Source organism: Apus apus, chromosome 26 (genome assembly GCF_020740795.1).
Source record: "Apus apus isolate bApuApu2 chromosome 26, bApuApu2.pri.cur, whole genome shotgun sequence".
In the NCBI taxonomy this organism is placed as follows: domain Eukaryota; kingdom Metazoa; phylum Chordata; class Aves; order Apodiformes; family Apodidae; genus Apus; species Apus apus.
In genome coordinates this window covers 5301730-5325333 of record NC_067307.1, presented here as the reverse complement: position 1 = coordinate 5325333, position 23604 = coordinate 5301730, and the positions used below count along the sequence as shown (strand labels likewise).

The window sequence follows — 23604 nt, the reverse complement described above, 5'->3', positions numbered from 1 at the left end:
CTGCCTTTCCCCCCTGCTCTCTGGATTGGAGGGAGTTTCACAGAATCACAGAATGTCAAGGGTTGGAAGTGATCTTTGAAGATCATCAAGTCCAAACCCCCTGCCAGAGCAGGACCAAAAATCTAGGGCAGATCACTCAGAAAGGCATCCAGACAGATGTTGAAAGTCTCCAGAGAAGGAGACTCCACAGCCTCTCTGAACAGCCTGTCCCAGGGCTCTGTCACCCTCACAGGAAAGAAGTTCTTCCTCATGGTGAGGTGGAACTTCTGTGCTTGAGTTTGAACCCGTTGCCCCTCATCCTATCACAGGGCACAAGTGAAAAGAGGTTGTCAGGTTTTGATGCTTCCCACCTGGTCTGTGGGGTCTGAAGATGGGGTTGTTCAGTCTGGAGAAGAGAAGGCTCTGAGGTGACCTTATCAGCATTCCAATACCTGAAGGGGCCCTACAAGAAAGCTGGGGCAGGACTTTTTGCACGGGCATGTAGAAAGAGGACAAGGGGCAATGGTTTACAACTTGAAGAAGGAAGATTTAGTTTAGATATTAGGAGGAAATTCTTTACTATGAGGGTGGTCAGACCCTGGCACAGGTTGCCCAGAGAAGCTGTGGCTGCCCCATCCCTGGCAGTGTTCAAGGGCAGGTTGGATGGGGCTTGGAGGTCTAGTGGGAGGTGGGAGGTGTGCCTGCCCACACAGGGGGGTTGGATCTAGATGAGGTCCATCACAACCTAACTCATTCCATGATTCTATGATTCTGTGCTGGTGGGGAGGACAGTGGTGGCAGCGGGTAGGAAAGAGGGATGGGATTCCCTTCCCCAGGTGCTCTGGGATGGAGGTGGGTGGTGCCTGAAAAGCCCCAGGGTTGTCCGGTGTCAGTTTGTCCGTCTTCTGCCAGCCTGACTCTGGTGGGGATGGCAGTGCCGTGACAGCAGGGTTTGCACGCATGCTGTCACCAGGGTTGGTCACACCTCAGTGTCAGCACCTCAGGGACATTCCTGTGGTTCCAGACAGCCTGGAGGGTGCTCCTGCTGCTGGTGGGAGCTGACCCACATCTCCTCGTCCCCACCCAGAGCATGGTGTTCCCAGGGGACGTGTCCATTCCCCGCCTGCCCACCCAGCATTGGGAAGCCCATGAGCAAACCCGCCACAGCTTTTCCTTCCCTGGAAAGTGGAACTGTGCAACTAAGGAGAATAATCATGCTTGTCTAGCTGGAAAAACTAATGCCTTCCCGGAGGTGGAATATTTTACAGGCTTTGCTCTCCAAGAAGGATTAAGGCCCAGCCACCCTCTCCTGTATTAATTGGTTCCTTTTCTTTGCACCACAGAGACACTCCTGGCCACATAACTCCAATGTTTTGCCATGTTTTCCCCTTCAGAGCTGTTGAGCTTCCAGGGAGGTTTCAGTAAATTGTGTTGTCTGCCTTTATGGATGATTTTGCAGAGAGGCCGACAAGTGCATCAATCTTTCCTGCTGCTGGGATTCTTGCTGAAATAATACAGGAGGAAGAAGCCCACCACCCTTCCTGGCAAGAAACCTTCACAAATAAAGCAAGTTGGAGCTCCCAATCTGGGATGTTCCTGGTGTGGAATGTTCCCAGAGTAGGATGTTCCCGGTGTGGGATGTTCCTTGTGTGGAATGTTCCTGGTGTAGGATGTTCCCAGTGTGGGCTGTTCCCACTTTGGATGCCTCAGTGACTCCGGCTGTTGGGCCCCATGCCAAGAGCATCAGGGAGGCCTCTGGCTACAGCTGGTGGCTTTTGCCCACCAGGACGTCAGCTGGAGGCAGGGGGATGTCCCCGGGGATGTGAGGGGATGTCACCACATGATGGTGCCACAGAAGGCCAGTGCTGGCAGCTCCTCCCCATGGACGGACACAGCTGAGCTCATGGAATTGCTGCCTCCGAGGTGTGGGGCAGACCAGGGGTCCCACAGGACAGGGGCTCCTCTCCTTGCTCTCCTCTGACCCTGCTCTTTGTCTCCAGATTAACCTGAACAAAGGGGACGAGTACTGGTGGAATGCCATCCTGGAGGGTGAGGAGCAGATTGACATCGACAAGATCAACAAGGAGCGCTCCATGGCCACGGTGGATGAGGAGGAGCACGCCGTGCTGGACCGCCTCACCTTTGACTACCACCAGAAGCTTCAGGGCAAGCCCCAGAGCCACGAGCTGGTAGGTGTGGGCCACCAAGTGCTACCAGCAAGCACCCTCCATCTCCTCCATGGGGCCCATCTTCAGTGGGGGACAGCTCTAGCTCCTCACCCAGTGTTCCCCCACACCTCCATTTTCAGACAATCACAGAATGCCAGTTTGGAAAGGACCTCAAAGGTGATCTGGCCCAGCCTCTCTAGGTAGGAACATGGTTTAGATGAGATAGCCCAGCACCTTGTCAAGCTGAGTCTTAGAACTGTCCAGTGTTGAGGAATCCACCACTTTCCTGGGGAGATTATTTCAATGTCCAACTGTGAAAAATGTTATTCTGGTGTCCAGTCTGGATCTCCCCAGGAGGAACTTGCATGCATCACCCCTTTGCCATGGGACTCCTTTTAAAAAGGGAGTCTTCATCTTCTTGGTAGCCACCCTCTTAAGTACTGCAGCAGTACCTAAGTACACACCAACAGGAGGTTTCGGGACCATGAAGTTCTGCTCCTCCCTGTCTTTTGCCCACATGCTCCCATCTTCTTCCCAGCACTCTTATCAAATCCCAGTGGGCCCAGTCCCCATGGGCCTCCTTCCAGAGCCAGCCCTGCCTGTGCTCCAGGATAGACCCACAAAGCTCCTGTTTCATAGAATCATGGAATGGGTTGGGTTGGAAGGGGTCTTCAAGATCATCTAGTTCCAACCCCCTGCATGGGCAGAGACTCCTCCCACCAGCCCAGGTTGCTCCAAGCCCCATCCAACCTGCCCTTCAACACTGCCAGGGATGGGGCAGCCACAGCTTCCCTGGGCAACCTGGACCAGGGTCTCACCACCCTCACAGAGAAGAGTTTCTTCCTCATGTCCAGCCTGAATCTCCCCTCTCCCAGTTCAAAGCCATTCCCTCACATCCTGTCGCTCCATATAAAGTCAGTCCCAGAAGTTCAGCCCCACCAGAGTTCTGCCTTCTACCAATGGCTTCCCCTTGTCCCAAGTGCCACCTGCCCTGTTCTGGACCTGCGGGAGCGGGTTGTGTGTCCTTGGGAATGGGTGATGCACTGAGGGGTGCTGAGCCCCACCCTCGCCGTGGGTGCCTGGATGTCTTCAGGATGATCCTGAGCTGTGGGGTGGATGGGGAGGGCGAGGGGCAGGGGTGAGGGTGTGGGAGGAGCCTGGGGGGGCTGATGGGAGCCTGTGGCCTCTTTACAGAAGGTGCACGAGATGCTGAAGAAGGGCTGGGACACTGAGGGCTCCCCATTCCGTGGCCAGAAGTTCGACCCCTCCATGTTCAACATCTCCCCTGGTGCGGTGCAGTTTTGACAGAGGCAAAAAGTGGCTGAGAGGCGAAGTGAGGAGAGGAGAAAACCCCCCTCCACGACCCCCTGGCACCCCAACACCAGCACCCGGATGTGCTGCCAGCACCTTCCACTGCTTCTGTCAACTGGCACAGGCTGGGTGCTCTGGTGGGTGTGTGTGAACCTGGGCAAACGCAGATTCTCAGATTCCCAGATTTCCATCCTGTCACCAAGGCAACCTGGGCGCTGGGACCCTTCTCCTCTCCTCACCTCGCGCTGCCGGCAGCTCCCGTGTTCCTCAGGAGCAGACGGAGCCTGTTGGGTGATGGCAAAACCTGTTGGGTGACATAATGGTGGTTGGAGGCCGTTGTGTGACAATGAAGCCGATTGGGTGACACAGTGGTGATTGGAGCCAGCTGGGTGACAGTGGAACCCGTTGGTTGACACAATGGTGGTTGGAGCCTGTTGGGTGACAACCGAACCCATTGGGTGACACAGTGGTGGATGGAGCCCATTGGGTGACAGCGGAGCCTGTTGGGTGACACGATGGTGATTTTGGGTAGCTGAGGATGCTTCTGTCAGGGCTTTCATGGGGGTGCAGACCCTTCCCTGCCCTGTCACAAGGCAGCTTCACCCCTCACCGGTGGAGCTGTGGCAAGGGACACACAGGGAGGGGACCTGTCCCCGCCTGTCCCCACTGGCTCCCCTCACCAGGCCCTGCACCAGGGTCTCCCCCAGGAGCTGCCCCATCCAATGCCAGGGGGACGTTCTCCCAAGATCCCTTTAGCCCATGGTCAGGGGCAGGTTGAGGGTGCCCACCCACCTTAGTGGTGTGCAGAGAACCCACCCAACCCCTTTGCCGGGTGGGAGGAGGGTTTGCTTCCCCTGTTCCTTGGGGTAGGGAGGGAGCAGCAGGGCTGTCACCCACAGCACCTGTAGTGGGGGTGTCCAGGCTGAGTTGGGGGTCCCTTGCAGGGAACTACCAGCTTAGCCTCCCTGGCCACCAGCCCCCCCAGACCAGTGGGCAGGAGCATCTGGGCTTCCCTGGCATTTTGGGGTCTTGGAGGAGAGATGTGGGAGCCTTGGGGCCCCCTCCAGCCTAGCCAGGGGCTTGCAGCACCCCCCGGCCCCCACCCTGGGGTGCATAGGCTGAGGGTCCCTGGTTGTCACAGTGTTCCCCCTCCACTGCCCGCCTTGGTTTGCAATAAACGTTTCTCCAGCACGGGGCCTGCCAGTGATTTGGTGCCACCCCTCAGGGGACACGTGTGCCCCAAACCCCCCCCACACACTTAAAGGTTGGGGTTGGGACATCTGAAAGGGACCCCTGGAGACATCTGCAGGCGGCTCTTTTATCCCTCACCCTGTGTGGTTATGGGGGCTGAATTTTGGGGTCCTGTGGGGTTGATATGTAGATACGGGATCCCTGTGGGCTGGGGGGGGCTGGATTTTGGCATCCTTTGGGGTGGATATGGGATCCCTGTGGGGGAGGCTGGATTTGGTGAGGTGGGCCCTGGGTACCTGGTGGCTTTGGGGGGTGCCAACCTGGGGGTCTCACCCTGCTGCTCTCCACCTCCCTGTGTGTCCCCCCATCCCCACTCCCTCGTCCATCTCCCCCACACCGGGCACCGAAATGTTCCCGGTGGCGATGCACAAATATAGGCGGGCTCAGCGCAGCACCCCCCCCCGCCCTCGACCGCCCACGGTCCCCATGGCAACGGCAGCGCCAGCCGCCAGCCGCCCACCCGCGCTCCCCTCGGGGGGGGCACCCACCTGCCCGCACCCCCCTTCAGTCCCCCCCCACCCCATGTGCCGGCAGTGGGTTGGGGGTCCCGCACACCAGCCAGGTGCTGATGGTCCTTGGGACAGCCACTCTCCCCCAGAAAAAGTGCCACCCCCCAGGGGTCTGGCACTGGGGGGGCTTCAAGGTGTCCTTAGGGCAGGCACGGGGAGAAATATTTTTGCCCACCCCCCCCGGACACCTCCTGGGTGTTTTGCATGGGGGAGGGGAGGATGGGGTGTTTTGTTGTGACATTGATGCGGGGGGGGGGGGGGGGGGGGGGCGGTATTGGGAGGGCATAGGGGGTGTCCTAGGGTGGTGGAGGGGGTGGATGTGGGGTCCTTGGAGGGGGAGTCTGGATACTGGGGTGTTTTGGGGGAATGTGGGATGCAGGGGGGCAGATTTGGGATCTTTTTTGGGGGGGGATGTGAGATGCTGAGAAGTGGATCTGGATATGGGGTTACTGGGGAGGGGGATCCCGAGGGGGATGGTGTCTGGATATAGGGGCCTTTTTGGGGGGAGGATGTGGGACCTCAGGGAGAGAGGGGTCTGGATTTTGGGGTCTTTTGTTGGGGGGGGGCAGGGATGTGGGGTCTGTAGGATGGGGTCTTGAAACGGGGATATTTGGGGGGGGGGGGGGATCCCGGGGAGGGGCATCTGGATATGGGGCCTCTGGAAGTGGGTCTCCCCCCTACCTGAGGGGGGGGGGATTTGGGATAAAGGGGTCCCGGGCGGGGCCTGGTTGTGGGGTCCCTGAGGAGACACTGGGTGGGGGAAAGGGGGGTGTCCAGCCCGGGAGAAGAGGGGCGAGATGGGAGGGGGGGGGATGCAGGGGGGCTATTCCGGGGAGGACGATCAGGTGGGCCCCGGCGCGGGGGCAGGTCCGAGGCTGGGGGTGCCCCAGGGAGGGGCGAGGGGTAAGGGGGGGATCCCAGCCGGGGGGGGGGGCGGGGGGCGGCGGGGGCTGTCCCGGGCTGTCGCCTCCCCCGGCCGGTGCCTCCCCCGGCCCCGCGGCGCCTCCTCCCGCCCCCCCGCGCCAGGCGGAGCCGGAGCGGAGCCGGTGCCGGGGCCGGGGGCTCATTGCGGCGCGGCGGCACCATGGCCACCACCGTGCCCTGCACCCGCTTCACCGACGAGTACCAGCTCTACGAGGAGATCGGCAAGTAAGGGCCGAGGGACCGGCACCGGGAACCGGCACCGGGAACCGGCACCCGGCCCAGCGCGGGTGGAGGGGGCGGGATCGGAGGGTGGCGGGCGGGGGGCGATGCCCGGGGGCTCTGTCCGCCGTTCGGTGCAGACATGACGCATCCCCCCTCCCCACCCCGCCGCAGGACCGACAAACCCCCCCAGCCCCCCCAATCCCCCCCTCCCGGGACCGACACCCCCCCCCTCCCCCGGGGACCGGCCCTGCCCGGCCCCCCCGCCTCCCGTGCTGCCCGGCCCCTGGTACTGGCCCTGCCCCCCCCATACCGCCCCCCCCCCGAGTCTGGTACCTGCCCCCCCCCCCCCCCCCCCATCCCCGGCCGCAGGGACCCCCCGGGCCTCACAGCCCCTCCGTCGGCCCAGGTCCTCCGAAATACCCCCCCCCCCCCCATCCTCACAGACTTCCCATCCTGGCAGAATCACAGTATCTGCAGCCCCCTTGTTTCCCAAGCCCGCCTCCCCATTTTTATGGACCCCCATCCTTACAGACCCTCACCATCTTCTTACCCGCCCCCCTCCCCCCGATTTTACCTATTCCCTCATCACCCCAGAACCCCCAGTCCCTCCAGCCCCCTCTCCCAGTCATGGATCCCTACAGACCCCTCCCCAGTCCTTATAGCTCCCCTGGACCTGATGGACCCCCCCTGTCCCTAGAGACCCCCTTCTCCATCTCTCCTGACCCCCCCAGTCCCCACAGATCCCCCAGCACTCCTGGACCTGCCCCTCCAGTCCTTATACAGCCCGCTCTGCTCCTCCAGACCCCCCATCCTCACAGCGCCCCCATCTCTCAACATCCCCTGGTCCCTGTAGCTCCCCTGGTCCTTACAACCCCTATTCCTCCAGATCCCCCCAAACCTCTTACCACCAGCCCCCCCTGCTCCAGCCCTTATACATGCGATGTTCCTTATAGACCCCCCGAGCCCCCCTCAATCCTGACAGACCCCTCCCCTGCGAGTCCTTAATAGCTCCCCCGGTCCCCATAGGCACTCCTCATCCTCCAGACTGTCCTTGAGTACTTACAGGCATCTGCCCCTTTCAGACCCCCCCCCACCCTCCAGGCCCCCTTCACCCACCACCCCTAGTGAGCTTCCAATCTCTCCAGACGCCCCCCCCCCCATCTCTATACACCCGCCCCCCCCAACATCTCCCCTCTGATCGTTATTGACCCTCCTCATCCTCCCCCTCCAAGTTAGACCCCTTTGGGCCTTATATAACTCCCCAAATCTGTGCCCCACTCCGCCCCTCATGGCATCTTAGAGACACCAACCGTTCGGGACCCCATTGGACCTTAAAGACCCCATGGCCCCCCCTGCCTCCCCAGCCCCTCCCCTTGTCCGTGACCCCCTCCCCTGGGGTGGAGGTTGGGGGGAGCTGAGGAGGGGATTATTTTTTGGGGAGGCCTCATTTGCCTCCAAGGCAGTGGACGGGGGTGGCAATCCTTCACCCCCATGATCCTCTGAGGGGTTGGGGGGGATAACTGGGGGGAGTGGGAGCATATTTTGTCGGGAGAGGGTGGGGGGCCCCCCCTCATAGCAGGAAGGCATTTTGCAGGGGTAATGGGGTCCCTTTTGGGGTGCTGTGGAGGGGGGGGGCACACGGTGCTATCGCGGCTATTCCCTCCCCCAAATCCTGCCCGTCCTGGTTGCCATGGCAACGCGGTTCTTTCCCCCCCCCCGAATCCCTCCGTGCCACCCGCCAGCCACCGCGCCTGTGTTGTCCCGCCCCCCCGCTCCATGTCGGGCTCGTTGGGGACATCTGCCCCCTGCGGCTGGGGAAACTGAGGCACGGTTCGGGGGGGACCATGACAGGCTCCAGCAGGCGTCGTGTCCCCTGTCCCTAGGGGTGCCAGGCCTTAGCGGGCTCCCTCTGTCCCCCGGCAGTGGCCACCCTGTCCCGGGACGTGGGGACACTCTGGCCCACCTGTCCCAGCGGGATCCTCGGAGGGAAGGGTGGGCTCTGCCGTGTCCGCAGCCCGGGGCTCATGCCAGGGTCGCGTCAGTCCCCGGCATGAGCAGGGGCACACACTGTCCCCCGGGGACCCTGGCAGACAGGAGACAGGCAGGGATGTGGGTCCTGGGAGGTGGACAGGGGCTGGTGGCACTTGGAGGGGCTGTGGGTGAGCCTGGGCTGTCCCTGTCCCCATCCCTGTCCCCGGGGGTGCCGGTGGCTCCCCGTGCCTCGCCGTGCCCACAGCTGCATCCCCTGCCACCACCATGGACACCATTGCCACCGCTGCCACCAGCACCAGTGCCATGGCCACCGCCGCCATCTGGGCCACCCGCCGTTACCCATGGCAACAGGCTGCCGGTGCCGAATCCTTCCCGTGACCCTTCCCTCATGCCCACCCCCCCCAAGGCGTGTCCCTCCTTCCCCAGCCCCCCCATCCACAGCTCCCCCTGCCATGTGGGGGTTCCCCCCCCAGTGCTGAGTCACAGCAGCCCCCGGGCTTTGGGGTGCTGAGTCATGGGGGGGGAGCCCCCGCACCCAATGTGGGGGGGGGGGCCCTGAGCCCATCCCCCCCCATCAGGGGGGCTTTCTCGGTGGTTCGGCGCTGTGTCAAGCTCTGCTCCGGCCATGAGTACGCAGCCAAGATCATCAACACCAAAAAGCTCTCTGCCAGAGGTAGGACCCCACAACCTCCCACAATCCCCCTCGCACCCATGGGGACACCCCTGTCCAGACCTCCAAGACAGTGCCTCACAGTGGCCCCAGTGGCCCCCAGTGCCCTACAGTGTCCCCAGTCTCCCCAGTGCCCCACAGTCCCTGTGGTGTTCCCTGGAGAGGGCACACGTGGCAGCAGTGGGTGGGTGGGTGTGTGCAAGGGTCTCTGTGAGTGTGCATGTATGTGCATACGTGTGCAGTACATGCCTGATACATACACGTGTGTTTATGAGTGTACAGACATATGCAGTGCATGTCTGATGTGTGCAGTGTGTCTGCAAGGCTGTGCGTGTGTGTGCGCACGCAGTGTGTTCGTGTGTGCACAGGTGTGTGGTGTGCGTGTGCGCACATGTGTGTGAAGTGCATGTACAGGCATGTGCAGTGGGTGTGCATGTGTCCTGGCATGAGCTCTGTGTGTACAGCATGTCTGATGTGTCCATGGATGCATGTGCATGAGCATGTGTGTGAGCAGCGTGCGTGTGTGTGCACATGCATGTGTATGTGGGGAGCTGTGAGCTCTGTGCACGCATGTGTGCAGTGTGTGTTCTGTTCATGGGTGCGTGTGCACACGTCTGTGTTCCTGGGTGTGTGCACACACATGAGTGGGGGGGGAGTGCAGGAGAGACGTGCTTGTGTGAATGAGGGGTGCACACGTGTGAGCTGGCAGAGTGTGCGTGTTTACACGCATGTGCAGGCACACGTAAGCAGCATGTGTGCAGTGTGTACACAGGCATTTGCACTGCATGTGGGAGGGGTCTGTGTTGTGTGTGCACACGTGTAAGCAGGGCATGTATGTATGCACACGTGTGAACAGAGTGTGTACACATGTATCAGCAGGCAACGTGTATGTGTACGTGTGTGAGCAGACTTAATACGTGTTGTGTGTGAGCCATGTGTGTGCTCACAGCTGTACACGTGTGTGCACACACCTACAGCCCCACACACAAGCACATGCACACACACACATGCAACCCCATGAATGTGCAGCCATGCATAGGCAGAGCCACATGCAGGTTCATGGGTGCAAACGTGCAGCTGACCACAGACACACACGTGCACCCTCAGATACATCCACACACATTCATGCCTGCACTCTCCCCACATCACACACATGTACATGCATGCACGGATGTGCACATAGGTGCACAGCCACGCACATGCACTCAGCCCCATGTGCTCGCACACGTGTCCCCACCAGCTTTTCTGGCCAGGGCTGAGCACAGTGACCAGTGACCCCCTGTGCAGAAGGGGTCAGGAGGTGATCCAGGGAGGGAACAGGGTGGCCTGGCTGACCCCTGGCTGACCCCCGAGTGACCCCTGGCTGACCCCCTGTCTCCCCAGACCACCAGAAGCTGGAGCGGGAGGCGCGGATCTGCCGACTGCTGAAACACTCCAACATTGGTGAGTGTCACTGGGCCGGGGGGGACACTGCGGAGACACCATGGGGACAGGCTGGGGACAACACGGGGTGGGGGGCTGGGTGACACATGGGGTCCCAGCCTTGGGGTCCTGCTGAGTGCCAGCATTGGGACCTTCTGGTGTCCCCAAGCGGACACCCTGGGGTCCTGATGGGCACAGGTGGGAGGGCTGTGATGACACAGACGTGTGTGAGGTGTTTGCCACACGTGGGGCCATGGCTGAGCCTGTCCCTGTCCTTGCCCCTGTCCCTCTCCCTTTCCCTGTCCCTGTCCCCACAGTACGGCTCCACGACAGCATCTCGGAGGAGGGTTTCCATTACCTTGTCTTTGACCTGTGAGTGGATCTGTGGGTCTCAAGGGGGTCCAGGGTGGGGGGACAGTTTGGGATGGGGGGGGTGCCTGGGCACCAGGTCCTGGTGACACGGTGGCCTCACAGGGTGACTGGCGGGGAGCTCTTCGAGGACATCGTGGCGCGGGAGTACTACAGTGAGGCTGATGCCAGGTGAGTCCCCCCAGTGCCCCCTCAGGCCCCCCCAGTGCCCCCTCAGGCCCCCCCAATGCCCCCCAAGTGGGGGCAGCTCCAGGGAGGAGGCTTCATCCTGCGGCTCAGGGCCCCCCCATATGTGTATGTCCTCCCACTGCTGAGACCTGGCACTGTCATGCCATGTGCTGGGGGGGGCTGGAGGGGAGAGGGGGGCCCCAAGGGTCCCCCCATGCTGGTGCTGAGGGCCCCCCCCCATGCCCTGTGTGCCTCCCCGTGTGCCCCCCTCCCCCCCGTGGTCTCCAGCCTCTCACAACGTGGTTTCTCCCCCTCTCTTGTCCCCCCCATCTCCTCCCCACCCCCCATCCCTGTGCCCTCCCCCGTGTGCCTCCCTCGTCTGTCCCCCCTGTCCCCCTCCCGTCTCCCATCATGCATTGCTTTGTGTGTGTCCGTGTGTCTGTCTGTCCCACCCACCACCGCGTCGTCGTCCCCCCCGCCCCCCCGGTTGCTGCCCCCCCCGGCACCCCCTGCCCTCTGTTTAGCACCTGCCCCCCCACCTCCTCCTCCCACCCTCGTGCCCCTCCACCTGCCCTCCTGCCCCCCATCTTCTTCCCCCACCCCTTTACCTCCCCCCTGCCCCCCACTCCTGTATCTCCCCTACCCAACCCCTGCCCCTCCCCGTCCCCTCCCCACCCCCCCCCCCGTTCTGTTTTGCAGTCACTGTTGCCCATCAGCATTTCCCGCCCGTCTCCCACCCATCACTCTGCCAGGTCAGTATCGGGGGGGGGCCAGGGGGGCTGTGCCCTCCCCCCCTTCCCAGAGCATCCTGCTTCCTGGCCCCCCCACTCCCCTTGCTGGGACCCCACTTTGGGGATCTCTCCTCCCTCCTTTTCCAGCCCCCTCCCACTTTTTTGCCCCCTCACCTTGCAGGGAGGTTGCCCCCCCCATGCCTCAGCACCCCCAGCCGGGGGGGGCCCCCCCATCACCCCCATTTCAGCCTCTCATTCCCCCCCCCCCCCCCCCTTCTTCCCTCTTTCTTTCTTGTCTTGTCTCCATCTGCTCTCCCTGAACCCCCTACCCCTCCATTAGTCCTGTCTGGGGGACCCTGGCATCCATTGGGGGCAGCAGGGCTGAGGGCTCCCCATTGGGGGGGCACAGTGGCACCATGAGGGCGACCCCCTTCCCCAGGGCCCCATGCCAAGATGAGGGTCACCCCCTGAGGGCACTATGGGTGAATCCCCAGGAGTGACCTGCTCCTCCCAGGAGTGACACCCCAAGGTAGCCCGGAGGGGGGGTCCTGAGCCCCCCCTCCCCATTGGGAGATCACTGTTTTGTAGGGCCCCACCACATGCTGTGGGGACCCAGCAGTAGAGTGGGGGTGGTTTGGAGGGGGGGTGTGCAGGGGGGGTGTCCCCCGGTGCAGGGGGTGCAGAAGGTGGGCGGAAGGGTGCCCCTGACCCCCCCATTTGCCTCTAGCCACTGCATCCAGCAGATCCTAGAGGCTGTTCTGCACTGTCACCAGATGGGGGTCGTGCACAGAGACCTCAAGGTCAGTGATCCCTGTCTGGCCGTCTGTCCCACCAGCCCCCCCCCCATCTGTCTGGCCATCCCCCACCCCCCTGCAGCATGTTCCCCTCCCTCCAATGTCCCTGGGTCCTCACAACATGGGGGAGGGGGGTCCCCAAGTCCCCAGGTTGGGGGAGGGGGTTCACTGAGCGCCCCATGGGGCTGTGGGGATCCCCTCTGCCCCCAGTGTCCCCAGCTGCCATCTCCCCTCTCCAGTGGAGTGTGTAGCCACCCCCCCCAGCTCATGGCTGGAAGGCTGGAACACCCCCAGCCCCTTGTGTCCCCTGTGGGTGGGGGGGCGGCATGAGTTGGGGCAGGGATGTGCAGGGGAGTTGAGTTGGGGAATGGCAGGCGTGTGACAGTGGATGGGACAGGGGGCTGGGGGTGTGGCACGGGGTGGGTTGGCCATGGGTCTGTGCCACCCCTGAACCCCTGGACACGGGGCTGGGGGCACCCACTGCCCACAGCCCCCCCAGGGTGGGCAGGGGGTGGGACCCTGGGATGGAGGCTGCAAAGCCCCTCTGCACCGCCCCGGTCCTGCTCTGTCACCACGGTGTCCTGTCACCACCTATGTTCTGGTGTCCTTTCACTGTCATGTCCTGGCACTGCCATGTCCTGGTGTTCTGTCACCACTGTCTTTCTGTCACTGCTGTGTCCCACCACAGCCTGAGAACCTGCTCTTGGCCAGCAAGTGCAAGGGGGCAGCGGTGAAGCTGGCTGACTTCGGCCTCGCCATCGAGGTGCAGGGGGACCAGCAGGCCTGGTTCGGTGAGCGCTGCGCGGGGACACCCTGGCCTGGCACTGACACCATGTCCTGGCCCTGCCAGGGCAGCCTGCCCAGTGCAATCATTGACTCCTGGCCCTGCCACGATGACCTGTTCCCTGCCACTGCCACCTGGTTCTACCACCGTGTCCCGTCCCTGCCACCATGGCCTGCCCTTGCCACCATGTCCCTGTCCCCGTGCCCCCCCCACCTCCCCGTCTCCCCCTAGGCTTTGCGGGCACCCCGGGGTATCTCTCCCCTGAAGTTCTGCGCAAAGAGGCCTACGGGAAACCTGTGGACATCTGGGCCTGTGGTAAGAGCCTGCCTGACCCTGCCTGTCCTACCTGACCCCGCCTGATCCCACCTCGTCCCCTTCCCAGTCCATTACTGGTCCCATCCTGATCCCCATCCTACTCCCATCCTCTCCTCTTCCTGCCTCCATTTGGTTCCCAGCCCAGTCTCATCCTGATCCCCTCCCCAGCTCCATCCTGCTCCCATCCTCATCCCCATCCCAGTTCCATCCTGGTCCCATCCCAGTTCCTGTCCCAGTCTTCATCCTGGTCCCATCCCTGTCCCCATCTTGTCCCCATCCTGAGCTGCGTGTCCTAGCTGATCCATGATCTCCCAGTTGGTGGGTGCTGCCGGACTGGGGGGGAAGCAGTGCCATCCTGGCAGCCCCCGGGGAAGCTGGCATGGGGACAAGCCACCCTGGGGACATCGCTGTCCCTGGGTAGGGCTGGCGGGAGCCAGGAGTGGCTGGAGGTTCCCATCCCCACGCCCTGACCCCGCTGTCCCTCTACCAGGCGTCATCCTGTACATCCTGCTGGTGGGCTACCCTCCGTTTTGGGATGAGGACCAGCACAAACTCTACCAACAGATCAAGGCCGGTGCCTATGATGTAAGTCCCCAGCGCCCATTGCGCTGCAGCTGGCCTGTTCACTCTGGAACCTACTGAGGGACAACATTTCAGCTGATCAGAGAGCCGGGCAGGGGCTTTGGGCCACTTCACAGGTGGCCAGCTGGAGGGACTCAGGTGCCATGGAGCTGCCCCTCCCTAGCCGTTACCCTCCCTGGTGTCTCTGTCACCTCCCCCCCACAGTTCCCTTCACCCGAGTGGGACACAGTCACCCCTGAAGCGAAAAACCTCATCAACCAGATGCTGACCATCAACCCTGCCAAGCGCATCACCGCCCACGAGGCCCTCAAGCACCCCTGGGTCTGTGTAAGTGCTGTGTCTCCCTCCCAGTATGGTCCCCACCGGTGTCCCCTCAGGTGTTCCTCTCCTGGCATGTCCCCCCCTGGTATCCCCCCAGGTGTCCCCCCTCTGGCTTCTGGCCCTGACTCCCCACCCCTCTCCCTACAGCAACGCTCCACTGTGGCCTCCATGATGCACAGGCAGGAGACGGTCGAGTGCCTGAAAAAGTTCAACGCCCGGAGGAAGCTCAAGGTAAGATAGAGCCAGGGTTTGATCCAGCACATCCCAGGATGTTTGGGACCATCCTGGGACATTCCCACTAGCACATCCCACTAGCCCAGCCCGGGCCTTCTCACTGGGATGTCCCGTGGGAACCCACATCCCACTGGCACATCCCAGAACATTCCCCCTTCCCATGTCCCAACCATCCCACGGTCCCACCCCCCCTGATATCAAGGGAAACGGGTCAATCCTGACCCCTCACCCTGCCCCACCCCCAGGGACACATCCTGTCTCGCTTCTTCCCATCCCCATACCCTGTTCCCCGCCATGCAGGGACACATCCTGCCCCCCACCCCAGACCACCGACCCCCCCCTCACTCTGTCTGCCCCCCTTGCTGCAGGGCGCCATCCTCACCACCATGTTGGCCACCAGGAACTTCTCAGGTAAGGGGGAGCCCCTGCTGGCCGGGGATGGGGGAGGGGGCTGCAGCCTCTCCACCCACCACCCCCGCCGAGGCCGGTGCCCCCACCCCCCCTCTCTCTGTCGCTGTCTTTCTCTCTTTAACCTCCCCACCCCCAACCTCCCAACCCCACCCCCCCCCATCCCTTTTTTCTCTGTCGGCGAGGACGGGGGCCGAGGGGAGGGGGCAGGACGTGCCCCCCCCCCGCCCCACACTCACAGCAACAGGTAGCACCCGGCCCCCCCCGTGTGTGTGACCCCCCCCCTCAACTCCAGTGGGGGGGGGGGGACGTGACGGGGGGGGGGAGGGGGGATGTGACAAAGGAGCAGCGCCAGCCCTGCCCCCCCCCACGAGGCATGATGTTGGGGTAACCCGGGGGGTTTTGCTGGGGGTGGGGTTGGGCAGGTGGGGGTCCCAGCTGTAGCACCCCCCTCCCCGTACCACCCCCCCTAAGCTCTGCTCCCTTGCAGTGGGCAGACAGACCACCGCTCCTCCGACCATCGCGGCCCCCGCCGCCCCTGCCCCCCTGGGGCTGGTGGAACAAGGTAGACGCCTCCGCAAAGGGCCCCCCGGCCCCCCCCAGCCCCGCTTGGTCTCTGTCTGTCCACCCCCTCGAAATCCTTTGTTCCCCCCCCCCAATCCTTATCCTTACCCCCCCCCAGCAGGTTTCGGGTGCCCTCCTCGGAAATCACAGCGTATGCATGGCCCCCCCATGCCCCACTCTCTGCCCTCCCCCCTTCTACTGTCACCTCAAAACTGCCCCCGGGGGGGGGGGTCTGTGCACCTCCCCCCCTCCAGTGCTTGTCCCTGCTTGTGCCCTGCCCCAGGCCAGTGGTCCCTGCAGGGGGACAGACACTGTGGTAGCACCCCCAGAGGATTCCCGCCTGGTCAGCAGTGGGGAGCTGGGGGGTGGTGCACAGATCATTTACGGGTGTGTGTCCCCGCCCCACAGCAGGGGAAGCTGCTTGGGTGCTTGTGCTCCGGGCCAGGGGTCCCTAGAGGGGGCACACTCTGTGGTGACACCTCCAGAGGCCCCCAGCCTGGGTCAGCAATGGGGAGCTGGGAGAAAGGGGGTGTAATTTTAGCCCCCCCCCCACATTGCTCCCATGCCATAGCACTGCTCCCCCACCCCCCGCACACACAGGGGGGCGCACACCAGTGCATGGAGGGGGGCAAACTGACTGCATGCCCTGTGTCCCCCCCGTGTCCCCCCCTGTGTTCCACCCCCCCGGCATGCCCCCCCCCAATCCCGCATGCTCCCCCCATCCCGCATGGCTCCCGAGAGCTGCAGCCGGTGTTCGTGGCGCCGCGAAACACTTGGCAGGTCTTAAACCGTGTCGCCCCCCGCCCGAGAGCTACAGCTGCCCCCCCCCCCCGCCCAGTTCAGCTCTGGTTTAAACCACACACCCCCCCCTCAGTGCCCGCCTGATTTCAGAGGAGGGACCGGGACCCTTGGGGACCCCCCACCAGGGACCCGATGAGGACATGGGTGCAAGGGGTGAGGGGGTGGGGGGGGTCCCCATCCCACCCACCCCTCCTTGCCCTCCACCTTTCCCACTGGGTGTCACTCGGTGCCACCTGCTGTCTCCGCACAACCCCCCCCACCCCCTGACGCCAGTGGGGGAGGGGGTCACCGAACTGGGAGAGACGACAAGGATGCTCGAGGTGACACAACCCCCTCCTCCTTCCACGGCCACTCGTGTCGCCCCCATGAGTCCCCCCCGCACTGGCCAGAAGCATTGACAGATCACACCCCACCCCGTGCTCGTCCCCTCCAGGGTGACGCCTGGGGAGACACGGGGCCTCCCCCTGCCCCCCGGACTCAACTCATCTTTTTTATGTTTGTGGTTTTTTATGTTTTCCCCTTTTGCCTCCTCTCCCCCTTTCTCTCTTCCCGCCCCCCCGGCCCTCCCCTCCCCCCCTTCTCCTCTCTCTCTCTCGCTTTCCTCTCTGCATTTCTCCAAGGTAAGCCAGCTCCCCCCCACCCAGAGGGGGCCACCAGGATGGGGACCTGGGTGGGGACACCCCACCCGAGGTTGGGGACACCCCCAGGTTGGGGACATTCCCCAGGGTGGGGGCACACCCCGCCCCCCAGCATCTCCCCCTCCTCTGACACTGCAGTGGCAGGTGCTGCTGGCACCCAAAGCAGGGGGGCATCAGGGTGGGGGGTCTGGGGCGTGTCACGGTGGGGGACACACACAGTGTCCCTTGTCCCAAAGGGAGGGGACAGCCGCTGACACTCCCCCCCCTCCCCCGCAGCAGCTAAGAGCTTACTGAACAAGAAGGCAGACGGTGTGAAGGTGAGTGGCTGCGGGGGAGGTCGGGGGGGGCCGCCTCCCCACACCCTGTGCTGCTAAGCGCCCCCCCCCCCCCACTTTGTTCCCCAGCCCCAGACCAACAGCACCAAAGGCAGCGCTGCTGTCACCAGCCCCAAGGGGACACTCCCACCTGCCGCTCTGGTAGGTGCCCCCCCCCCCGCTCGCCCCCCCCAGCCAGATCCATCCCATCCCATTCATGGCCATGCGATCCCCCCCGACCCCCCCTCCTCGTCCAGCTGTCTGTCTGTCCCTGGGGATGGGGGTGTCATGGGGATGGGGGGAGCAGGATAAGGGCAAGGGGTGGTGTGCACCCCCAGCCACAGTGGCACGTGGTGGATGTGGGGAAGGCCCCCCCCACTGTGGGGACAACCAGGTGGGTGCAGGGCACTGGCAGAGGGTGCCCCACGACATGGAGACAAGGTGGGTGCAGGGTAGGGTGGTGGTGGGGGGGGGGTCCCCACCGTGCGGACAAGGCAGGTATGGGCATGGAGATGCTCTGTATGGAGACAAGGTGGGTGCAGGGTAGGAACCGGGAGGGCAGTTGTCCCCATCATAGGGACACAAGGTGGGTGGAGGACATGGGCAGGGGGATGGTCCCACCAGAGGGACATGGGTGGAGGGGAAGGGTGTGGAGATATCCCTACCAGGGGGACACCAAGGTGGGTGCTGCAGGGCACAGGAAGGTCCCCACCGTGGTGACATGGCGGGTGCAGGGCACGGACATAGGGGTGGCACTGCTGGGACAGGCCACGGGGGTGTCCAACCCTTCAGAGACAGGCACGGGGATGTGTCCCCCCCCATGCAGCCAAGGTGGGTGCAGGGCACGGGGAGGGGGTCCCCCCCCCAAGCCGGGGCCGGCGGGTGCAGGCGCAGGAGTGCTCAGCCAGCACAGCGGGACACGGGGATGCCCTGGAGATGTGGACGGCCAAGGTGGGTGCAGGACACGGTGGTGCCCCCCTTGCAGGCGCTCCCTTGGCATCTGTCTCTCCCCCCACCAGCCTCTCTCCTTCCTTCCCTCCCCGCCCCTTTTGTCTTTCTGTGAATTAAACCATTAGGCTTTCGCTGGACTAATGACTCTCTGCTTCTCTCCCCCCTCTGCCCCCCCCCCCCAATCTGGGTCTCTCTTCACCCCCTGTCCTTGTGCCGCTCGCTCCGTCGTCACCCCCCCCACCCCTTCGTTCCCCCCCGGGCTCTCGCTCCTCCCCCCCCCGCCCCCCGCCTCTGTCTCTCTCCCATAGGAGCCTCAAACTACTGTAATTCATAACCCCGCGGACTGCACCAAGGTATTGCTGCCCCCCCCGCCTCCGTGCGTGTCCCCCCCACCCCCGGGGGGGCTCTCGGGCCCTGCTTTCCGCCTCCATCCTCTCCCCCAGCATCAGCCATGGCGCGGACCGGGGGGGGCTGGCGCGGAGCTGGAGCTGAACAAGAGCCGCGGGGCTGGGGGGGCAGCGCCCCCCGAGGGGCACCCAGCGCTGCGGGTCCTGCCCAGCCCCCCCGGGCTGCTCCCCCTCCCCCACCCCCGGCCCCATCCTGACCCTCTGTCTGTGTCTTTCCCCCCCCACACATCCTGCTGGCAGGAGTCGTCTGATAGCACCAACACCACCATCGAGGATGAGGACACCAAAGGTGATGGGGGGCATGGTGGAGCTGGGGTGCACTGGGAGGGTGCTGGGATATATTGGGGTGCACTGGGAGGCACTGAGGTGCACTTGGAGGATGCTAGGATGGAGCTGGGATGTACTGGGACAGCACTGGGATGCACTAGGAGAGTACTGGAATGTACTGAGATAGCACTGAAATGCATTGGAGTGACCTGGGGTGGATTGGGATGCACTGCAATGGCATGGGGACACACTGGGATACACTGGGATGGCACTGAGGTCCTTTAGGATGCACTGGGATGGACTAGGGTGGCATTGAGATGCACTGGGATATACTGAGATGGCACTGGGACTGACTGGGATGCATTGAGATGGCATTGGGATGCACCAGCATGCACTGGGGCGGCACTGGGATACATTGGGATGGACTGGAATGACACTGGGACACACGAGATTGGGACTGAGTTGCAGTGGGATGGCACTGGGGTGCACTGGGACATGCTGGGATGGAACCGGGTTGAACTGGATTGCACTGGATTGGGATGCACTGGCACTGGAATGTACTGGGGTGTCAATGGAATGAAGTAGGATTGCACTGGGATGAAACTGCAGTGTATTGGAATGCACTGGAATGGAACTGGGTTGTACTGAGGTGCAAAAGGGTAGCACTGGAGTGTACTGGAGCGGCACTGGGATGCACTGGCACACACTGGGATGCGAGAGGATTTCAGAGGAATGTGTTGCGGTGCATTTGCATGACACTGGAATCTATTCTAACACACTGGGATGGCACTGAGATGAATTTGGACATGCTGAGATGGCACCTGGAGGGCACTGGGACATACTGGGAGGGCGCTGGACCCCAGGCTTTGCCGGTGTGGCAGAGATGTGAGGCCCTGGGTGTGCAGAGGGCCCTGGGTCCCCTTGGACTTTCTGTGCCCGTGGTCTGTCTGTCCCCATGGTCTGTCCCAATGTCCCTATATACCCTCCCCATGTCCCCTCTCCCTGTCCCGTGTCCGTGTGTCCATCCCTACATCCCTGTCCCCATGGCCTGGCCGTCCCCTCCTCCCTGCTCCCCCATCCCAGGGTCTGGCACAGATGCAGTGTGACACAGTGTGACACAGTGTGACACGGTGTGACGTGGTGTGAGGTGGTGTGGCATGGTGGCAATGCTGTGTGATGCTGTGTGACGTGGTGTGACATGGTGTGATACAGTGTGATGTGGTGGTGACAGTGTGACATGGTGTGAGGTGGTGTGACGTGGGGGTGACGCTCTGTGACACGGTGTGACACGGTGTGACACGGTGTGACACGGTGACCCCTCAGCCCGCAAGCAGGAGATCATCAAGATCACAGAGCAGCTGATCGAGGCCGTGAACAACGGGGACTTCGAGGCCTACGCGTGAGCAGGGGCACGTGGGCGGGCACGTGGGCGGGGCCTCGAGGGGGCGGGGCGGGGTCTCAGGAGGAACTGTCGGGGGCGGGGCCTGGGAAGGGGGCGGGGCCTGTCGATGCTGACCCCGCCCCCCGCAGGAAGATCTGTGACCCCGGGCTGACCTCCTTCGAGCCCGAGGCGCTGGGCAACCTGGTGGAGGGGATGGACTTTCACCGCTTCTACTTCGAGAACCGTGAGGAACCCACCGCCCTGCCTGCCCTCTGCCTGCCCTCCTGCCCTGCCTGTGCCCTATCCGTTCTACCTGTCCATCCACCCCTTCCTGCCTGCCAGCCTGTGCTGACCATCCCGTCCTTTTTTCAGCCTGCCCTGTCTGACCATCCCCCCACCCATCCTGCCTGTCCTTCCTGCTTTTCCATCATGCCTGCCTGCCCCATCAACGTGCCTCTCCATCTGTCTGTCCATCCATCCATCCCTGCCCCCTCCCTGTCCACCTCCTCACCTGTCCATCCTTCTGCCCACTTGACTGTCCATCCTGCCCATCCCCCTGCCCATCCCCCACCCTCTCCCCACTGACCTCCCCAACCCCCGCAGTGCTCTCCAAGAACAACAAGCCCATCCACACGACCATCCTGAACCCCCATGTACACGTGATCGGGGAGGAGGCTGCCTGCATCGCCTACATCCGCCTCACCCAGTACCTGGACGCCCAGGGCCGGCCCCGCACCAGCCAGTCGGAGGAGACGCGCGTCTGGCACCGCCGCGACGGCAAGTGGCAGAACGTCCATTTCCACGGCTCGGGGGCCCCGGTCGCCCCGCTGCAGTGATGGTGAGGGGGGGGGGGGACACGGGGTCATAGGATCATTTGGATTGGAAAGAACCTTTGAGATCACCAAGTCCACCCGCTCACCCAGCCCTGCCCAGTCCCCACCAGCCCGTGTCCCTCAGCACCATCTCCAGGGCTTGGAAACCCCTCCAGGGATGGGGACTCCCCCCCTGCCCTGGGCAGCCTGGGCCAGGCCCTGACAACCCTTTCCATGGAGAAACTGTTCCCAAGATCCAACCTGAACCTCCCCTGGGCAACCTGAGGCTGTTTCCTCTGTCCCATCACTTGTTCCTGGGGAGCAGAGCCCGATCTCCCCCTGGCTCCAACCTCCTCTCAGGCAGTTGCAGAGCAGAAGGTCTCCCCTCAGCCTCCTCCTCTCCAGGCTGGACACCCCCAGCTCCCTCAGCTGCTCCTCACAAGTTCTCCAGAGCCTTCTTGTTCTCCAGCCGTTTCTCCAGCTCTGTTGCCCTTCTCTGGACACCCTCCAGCCCCTCCATGTCCCCTTTCTGCCCCAAAACTGACCCCAGGATTCCAGGTGCCCCCTCACCAGTGCCCAGCACAGGGGGATGATCCTGCCCTGCTCCTGCTGGCCACACTGCTGCTGACACCAGCCAGGGTGCTGGTGGCCTTCCTGGCCACCTGGGCACACACTGGCTCATGTTCAGCTGCTGTGACCAGCACCCCCAGGTCCTTTTCCCCCGGGGCACTTTCAAGCTGCTCTTCCCCAGGCCTGGGTTGTTACCCAATTTAGTGTCATGTACAAACTGACCAAGGCCACCCTCCATGTCCTCACCCAAGGAGAGGTTTGGGGGTTTGGAGGGTGTTCTTGTGTCTCACCGGGGTCCTCCTCATCCCCGCAGAGTCGGTGGGGGCTGTCCTGGTTCCAGCCTGATGGAGACGGCGATGGGAGCCAAAGCGGCAGCCGGAGCTGCGTCCGCATGCCTGTCCCCCCCCCAGCTCCTCCCCCTCTCCAGTGCCTGTGTTTGCAGAAAACAAAAAGACAAAAAAAAACACCCCAACAAAACAAACGAAAAAAACCACAACAAAACCCCAAAATGACGAGGGGAAAAAAAAAAAAAAAAGGGAAAAAAAAAGGGGGGGGGGGGGAAACCAAACAAATCCCAACACCCCCCCCAAAAAAAAAAAACAACCAAAAAACACAAAACGACCCAACCGCTTGGGCACGGGCTGGGGGGGCTGGGGGGGGCACCCCTGCCGCCAGACTCCCCCTCTCTGCCTGGGGGGGGGGGTCCCGGGGGTGCTGCCCCCTCCCGCTGTTGCTGGTGTGGCTGTTTTGTTCGCTGGACGCTGCTTTCCCCCCCCCCCTCCCCGGGCCCTGTACATAGAGAGCTCTTTATTTTTGAATTCCCAGGGGGATCCCCGGCTGGGGGGGGGCGCTCTGGGCTGAGGGGCTGCCAAGTGGGCAGGAAGCGGGGGGACACACGATGAGGCAAACTCGCCTCTGCCCCCCCCTCCTACCCTCCCCCCCCCAAGCCCGGTGCTGCCCCCAGGGGAACTGAGCTGATCCCCGGGGGCATTGCGGGAGTCTCTCCCTCTTGTATCCCCACCCTGGTGACAGGCCAGGCCCCCCCGCACCCTGTTTCCCCCCCTCCCCAAGCATGGGGGTCACTGGGTGCTGGCGGGTCTTGGGGGGCTGTGGACCCGACAGAGCGGGTCGCGGGAGCAGATTGGGGTGACCCAGCCAGCGCTGTGACAGCATCGAAAGCACTTTAGACTAAGAGAACAGCTCTCTCAGGGGGCACAGGCTGCTCCGTGGGGCCCCCCCGGCACAGGGCGACAGTTCCCCCCCGCACAGGCCCCCCCCAAACCCCCTTCCCGGGGCCTCCTCATCCACTCCCCCCCACCCACCGGGGTCTCCGTTTCCTCCAGCTCCGCATCCGGAGGCGCCGGGTGTTGCCGGGGGGGGGAGGAGGGGGGAGGCTGGTTTTGGCTGGCTGGGGGCGGCAAGGGAGGGGAGGGAGGCCGGGGGGATATTATTATTATTAATTTTATTGTGTTTTTTTTTAATCCCGGTGATCTCTGCATGCCCTTCGCGCGGGAGCCACCCTCGGGCGCTATCGCTGTATGTCGAGGAGCTGAGCTGAGCTGTTTCTGTCCCCCCCCCCCTTGAATGCTCTGGTGGATAGTTGCCAAATTTTTTCTTTCTTCCCCCTTTTAATTCTTTTTCCATCGTCCCCACACACCCCCCCGCCCCACCCCACCCCCAATCCCCAGCGTTATCCCACCCCCCCGGGCCCCCTTTCGTCTTTTCTTTCTGAGCCTTGTTGAGTG

At 63.2% G+C, this 23604-nt stretch overlaps 2 protein-coding genes across 8 annotated transcripts in view; both read left to right on the top strand.

Annotated features, from left to right (window-relative positions):
• NUDCD3 (NudC domain containing 3) overlaps positions 1-4649 on the top strand; it is a 32173-nt gene extending 27524 nt beyond the window's left edge. The window contains exons 5-6 of the mRNA XM_051640701.1: positions 1980-2168; positions 3342-4649. Coding sequence (XP_051496661.1) covers positions 1980-2168; positions 3342-3452 — 300 coding nt within the window. The 3' untranslated portion in view covers positions 3453-4649. The remainder of the gene's footprint in view (positions 1-1979; positions 2169-3341) is intronic.
• A 1602-nt stretch (positions 4650-6251) lies between these two features.
• Positions 6252-22462, top strand: CAMK2B (calcium/calmodulin dependent protein kinase II beta). 7 transcript variants are annotated; one of them, XM_051640643.1, is made up of 21 exons: positions 6252-6367; positions 8935-9029; positions 10410-10469; positions 10766-10820; positions 10923-10988; positions 12444-12516; positions 13199-13301; positions 13526-13609; positions 14100-14194; positions 14396-14518; positions 14660-14743; positions 15115-15157; positions 15645-15719; positions 17434-17474; positions 17562-17633; positions 18731-18775; positions 19070-19118; positions 20420-20495; positions 20627-20721; positions 21081-21315; positions 22173-22462. In XM_051640643.1, exons 1-20 carry the CDS (start codon positions 6303-6305, stop codon positions 21311-21313), a joined length of 1632 nt encoding a protein of 543 aa, XP_051496603.1. In that variant the 5' UTR covers positions 6252-6302; the 3' UTR covers positions 21314-21315; positions 22173-22462. The 7 variants fall into 7 exon arrangements, with proteins under 7 accessions (XP_051496603.1, XP_051496604.1, XP_051496609.1 ...); XM_051640644.1 differs by having other exon boundaries at positions 6257-6367; positions 17437-17474; XM_051640649.1 differs by lacking the exon at positions 15645-15719 and having other exon boundaries at positions 6257-6367; positions 17437-17474.
• Positions 22463-23604: the final 1142 nt, after the last annotated feature.

What these genes read in the sequence shown, in the direction of transcription:
- CAMK2B (XM_051640643.1), top strand. Translation starts at nt 6,303, where the DNA reads ATGGCCACCACCGTGCCCTGCACCCGCTTCACCGACGAGTACCAGCTC. An exon ending in GGACCAGCAGGCCTGGTTCG is followed by an intron (nt 13,302 to 13,525) that starts GTGAGCGCTGCG and finishes GTCTCCCCCTAG; the next exon opens with GCTTTGCGGGCACCCCGGGG. An exon ending in ACGCCCGGAGGAAGCTCAAG is followed by an intron (nt 14,744 to 15,114) that starts GTAAGATAGAGC and finishes CCCTTGCTGCAG; the next exon opens with GGCGCCATCCTCACCACCAT.